The sequence below is a fragment of the Rhinopithecus bieti genome, unplaced genomic scaffold, assembly GCF_001698545.2.
Source record: "Rhinopithecus bieti isolate Rb0 unplaced genomic scaffold, ASM169854v2 scaffold_44948, whole genome shotgun sequence".
Classification (NCBI taxonomy): Eukaryota; Metazoa; Chordata; class Mammalia; order Primates; family Cercopithecidae; genus Rhinopithecus; species Rhinopithecus bieti.
In genome coordinates, this window is record NW_016818762.1 from 314,293 (window position 1) to 319,796 (window position 5,504).

The following is a 5,504-nucleotide window of genomic DNA, read 5'->3' on the forward strand; positions in this document are numbered from 1 at the left end:
GAGATCGCTTGGACTCGGGAAGGGGAACATCACACACCGGGGCCTATTATGGGGAGGGGGGAGGGGGGAGGGATTGCATTGGGAGTTATACCTGATATAAATGATGAGTTGATGGGTGCTGATGAGTTGATGGGTGCAGCACACCAACATGGCACAAGTATACATATGTAACAAACCTGCACGTTGTGTACATGTACCCTAGAACTTAAAGTATAATAATAAAATAAAAATTAAAAAAAAAACCCAAAGAAACAAAAAAACGAAGTATTACTACCCAGTGGCTTCTGGAAGTTCCTGATCTACAACATAAAGGAACTGGAAGTACTGCTGATCTGCAACAAATCTTACCGTGCTGAGATTACTCACGGTGTTGCCTCCAAGAACCACAAAGCCATCTGGAAAGAGGAGCCCAGCTGGCCATCAGAGTCACTAGTCCCAATGCCAGGCTGCACAGTGAGGGGAAGGAATCAGTGGCTCATGTGCGTGTTTTATTTGTGTTTAAATAAAACCACAAAAACTGAAAAAAAAAAATAGAGCTTAAGAATTGAACAGATTCAAAAATAGAGTTGATATGTTTGCAGGGACTCAAGAGCTGTTACCATATACATTTATTTCTTAATTATTGGGGCACGTTAACATATTTGATTTATGTTTACAATATTTCTTTTCCTAGCCTTATTTGTAAAAGCACCTTCTCCTTTAAAACTTAGGAATAAATTCTACCTTTGTGGGAAAAGCTCAAGCTAATATCCTGACAGTGTTCAATTTGAAATGAAATCCTAGTGTTATGTTGTGTGCCTACAGTCCCAGCTGCCCAGGAAGCTGAGGCAGGAGGATCACCTGAGCACCATCTCTTAAAAAAAAAGAAATGAGGCTGGGCGCGGTGGCTCAAGCCTATAATCCCAGCACTTTGGGAGGCCGAGACGGGAGGATCACGAGTTCAGGAGATCGAGACCATCCTGGCTAACACGGTGAAACCCCGTCTCTACTAAAAAATACAAAAAACTGGCGGAGCTTGCAGTGAGCTGAGATCCGGCCACTGCACTCCAGCCTGGGAGACAGAGCCAGACTCCGTCTCAAAAAAAAAAAAAAAAACAAAAAAAAACAAAAAACTAGCTGGGCGAGGTGGCGGGCGCCTGTAGTCCCAGCTACTCGGGAGGCTGAGGCAGGAGAATGGCATAAAACCAGGAGGCAGAGCTTGCAGTGAGCTGAGATCCGGCCACTGCACTCCAGCCTGGGCGACAGAGCGAGACTCCGTCTCAAAAAAAAAAAAAAAAAAAAAAAAAAAAAAAAAAAAAGATAGATAATGCAGTACTTGCTATCTTTTTCATGTATGAATGGACTAAAGTCAATTTTAAGTTCACTTTTAGAATGTCACAAAATTTAAATGAAGCAGATGTTACATTAATATTATATAACTATCAAACAGTACTTTATAGATTTTTGGCTCAATTAAGGGAGACAACAAATACTCAAAAGTGCCAAGTCCTATCCTGTTTTGCCAATGACTTGTTTGTAACAGTGTGATGCTTGCTTTAGAGTCTAATCGAAGTCACCCAAGCCATACAGCATTCATAGATTTACTACTGAGGCTTATAAATGAACTCGCAGAAATACAGAACTTATTTTCCAAACTTTACTGATACCTCGATATATAGTTAAAATATTCTGATTATATGCATCTAAAGAAAGCATGAACTTAAAAATGTACTCATTAAAACAATAAGAAAGCACTTTAATCAGAAAACATAAGATGGGAATATAATCAAATATATTCATTATCAGAAAAAAATGTTCTTTATTAAGATAAGTAGAATCAAACCTTAGGCAATCATTTAGTGGACATTTACTAGGAGTCAGAATGTTTAGTGGTATAAAGGAGGTATGGAAAATAGTTACTAATGATATATAGGTGAAGTACTATTGAGTATGATGTTGCATCATTCCCAGAACCAGTACCTTTCACTTGTTCTACTCCTTTACTTTTTCTTTAATAGGAAGTGTTAGGAGTTAAAAGACTCAAAGGATCCTACATATCATTGTGCCTTGTCTTCTTGCAGGAAATGGAGCAGTCAATGAATATGCTGAATTCCAACCATGAGTTGCCTGATGTTTCTGAGTTCATGACAAGACTCTTCTCTTCAAAATCATCTGGCAAATCTAGCAGCGGCAGCAGTAAAACAGGCAAAAGTGGGGCTGGCAAAAGGAGGTAGTCAGGCCGTCCAGAGCTGGCATTTGCACAAACACAGCAACACTGGGTGGCATCCAAGTCTTGGAAAACCGTGTGAAACAACTACTGTAAACTTGAGTCATCCCGAACGTTGATCTCTTACAACTGTATATGTTAACTTTTTAGCACATGTTTTGTACTTGGTACATGAGAAAACCCAGCTTTCATCTTTTGTCTGTATGAGGTCAATATTGATGTCACTGAATTAATTACAGTGTCCTATAGAAAATGCCATTAATAAATTATATGAACTACTATACATTATGTATATTAAAACATCTTAATCCAGAGATCAAATCATCTTTCTTTTTTTTTCACTTAATGTTTCTTTTTTTCTGACAATTTTCTTTAATTATCTGAGGCTTGAAATTGACCTTTCCTCTTTAAAAGGGAGTGGTTGTTATTTTTAGACAGCACGCACATGGTTTTTTATGTGGCCACAGCTTTCAAAATTTTCAGTTCTACTGTGCCATTTAATTCCCTGATAATCTGAGGTGGAACCGTATGTTGCTGATGTAGTTTCAATTTCTTATTATTACAGTTAGTTTCAGAGTATGGACATATGAATCACAATAGATCTTATCAATTTTTTTATTCTGGTTGCCATCTATGGTATTTGTTTTACAATTATTGAGTACCAGCTATGTGCTGTGATGCAAGGTAGAATACAGATATGGATAATATCCAAGTGCTCCTTGGGAACTTATTATGTAGGGAGGGAGGACAAATAATAACAGAGAACGAATGGCCAGGGGAAAGAAGTACAACAGTAGGAGAGCCTTCTAGAGCCTAAGGATGGAGAATCCACCTTAGAGCTCCATGTTGTAATAGAGATATATACCACAGGTAGCTTTTCAATAACCTCATCTTTCTTATCATAGATTCTCAGAGGTGTTAGAAGAGAAATTACTACTTTCTTTCTTTTTTTTTTTTTTTTTGAGACAGAATTTCACTCTTGTCGCCCAGGCTGGACACGATCTTGGCTCACTGCAACCTCCGCCTCCCGGGTTCAAGCGATTCTCCTGCCTCAGCCTCCCAAGTAGCTGGGATTGCAGACATGTGCCACCACGCTCAGCTAATGTATTTTTAATAGAGAAAGAGTTTCACCACGTTGGCCAAGCTGGTCTCAGACTCCTGACCTCAGGTGATCCGCCTGCTTTGGCTTCCCAAAGTGCTGGGATTACAGCCGTAAGCCACTGCGCCTGGCCAGATAACTACTTTCCAATCAGGAGTATCTCAAAAGTTTTTTATTTCAATAAGTTACATTTTCACTCCTTTTCCTTTTGGGTTAATTAACTCTCAGGCCACAGTATTGCTTCTAGTCAAGGGCTCCTATTCTCTCCCATACTAAAGAACTCCTGTATTGTTATTAAATCAGTGAAAAAAACCAGAGTAGGTTCCAAACTCAATTTTCTCTTTTGTATTAGGTGCTATTGTTCATTTAAAAATGAGGTACGTGTTTTCTTTTAAAGAAATAAGTTCTGGGTCGGGCACGGTGGCTCACATCTGTAAGTAATCCCAGTACTTTGGGAGGCTGAGGCGGGTGGATCACCTGAGGTCAGGAGTTTGAGACCAGTCTTACTAACATGGTGAAACCCTATCTCTACTAAAACTACAAAAAATTAGCCGGGCTTGGTGGCAGGCGCCTGTAATCCCAGCTGCTGGGGAGGCTGAGGCAGGAGAATTGCTTGAACCTGGGGGAGGTGGAGGTTGCAGTGAGCCGCCACGCCACTACATTCCAGCCTGGGTGACAAGACTCAAAAAAGTCTTAAAAAAAAAAAAGTTCTGATGCAGAACATTTTATTAAGTATCTCTATTTATATTATATACACTGTTACCAAACTGGTTAAGCTCTGAATGATTATACGGGTAAACAGGTTAATGATAAAAATAGGTCTTTTAAAATCGAGTCATTTATTGAAAATAAAGTGTTAGAACACTAGCTAAATGTCATTCATTCAACTAGTATTCTAATTTTCACTTAAAATTAGTGTTTTAGGCTGGGTGCGGTGGCTCACGCCTGTAATCCCAGTACTTTGGGAGGCCCAGGCAGGCAGATCACAAGGTCAAGAGATCAAGACCATCCTGGCCAACGTGGTGAAACCCCGTCTCTAATAAAAATACAAAAATTAGCTGGGCATGGTGGCACGTGCCTGTAGTCCCAGCTACTTGGGAGGTGGAGGCGGGAGAATTGCTTGAACCCGGGAGGTGGAGGTTGCAGTGAGCCAAGGTTGCACCACTGAACTCCAGCCTAATGACAGAGTGAGACTCTGTCTCAAAAAAAAAAAAATTAATGTTCTAATTTTCACTTAAACATTAAATTTAAGAAAAGACATTCTCCTTTGTAATTCAAAGGAGACATAGTAAGAGTCATATGACCAGAAATCATATTTTAAAATGTCATAATTTACCCTGTGACATGTGTTTATCTGTGTAACAAACCTTCACATGTACCCCCAAACTTAAAAAATAAATAAAAATTTGATAATTTAGATTGTCAATATTTGCACATGGAACACCTAATGACTAAGAAATTAGGAAGCACTTTGAAGGAAATTACCATTTCATATGCTACATAAGAAACTGTGGTTATTTTACGTAGATTCTAACAGCATCTGAATATAATATATATCCCTTATACATTATATATACCCCTTATCATATTACCGCTGAATATAATATATGCCCCTAATGAAATGTTGTATCGGTTGTGTAGGAAAATCTTATATATTCATAGAACCATCATCAAACGCTTAAGGTGTTTACAGGCACAGAAATGACTGTATATTATTAGACAATATGGGGTTTAGTGCAGAGCCCCTAGTTAGCTGCTAACTTGCTTTGTGACTTTGAGCAAGTCACTTTCCTGGACCATGTCTTGTCTTGGTCTTTGTTCTATCTCTAGCATCTAGCATGTAGGCACACCAATAAAAGTTTGTTGGATGAATAATAAATGGACCTTAAGTTTCCTCATCTATAAATGGAAGGATTTGTATTAGACCTGTAAATTTCTTCTTGAAATTTCAAATTTGAAATCTCAAATTCTGTTATACTTTTAATGCAGTCCTAGTATTTCCTACCCTTAAGAACCATATGATCACTGCTGGCTTTCGTATTTTGCTTCATTGAGTTCTTTCTGCTATTTCCCATTTGGAGCAAAGTATTGTTTTCCTCTTCTTTAGAGCCTTTTTTAGATTTGGTTTATATGTATCTCCTTTTATTTATTTATTTTTAAAAAATTATTATATATATATAATTTATTTTTCTTTGAGAC

The 5,504-nt window shown here is 38.3% G+C and overlaps 1 protein-coding gene across 1 annotated transcript in view; it reads left to right on the forward strand.

The window, feature by feature from the left end:
• The window catches only part of EMC7 (ER membrane protein complex subunit 7), a 19,575-nt gene extending 17,048 nt beyond the window's left edge, over positions 1 to 2,527 (forward strand). Inside the window, exon 5 of the mRNA XM_017857446.1 lies at positions 2,061 to 2,527. Within this exon, the coding sequence (XP_017712935.1) occupies positions 2,061 to 2,213 (153 nt within the window). The 3' untranslated portion in view covers positions 2,214 to 2,527. The remainder of the gene's footprint in view (positions 1 to 2,060) is intronic.
• Positions 2,528 to 5,504: the final 2,977 nt, after the last annotated feature.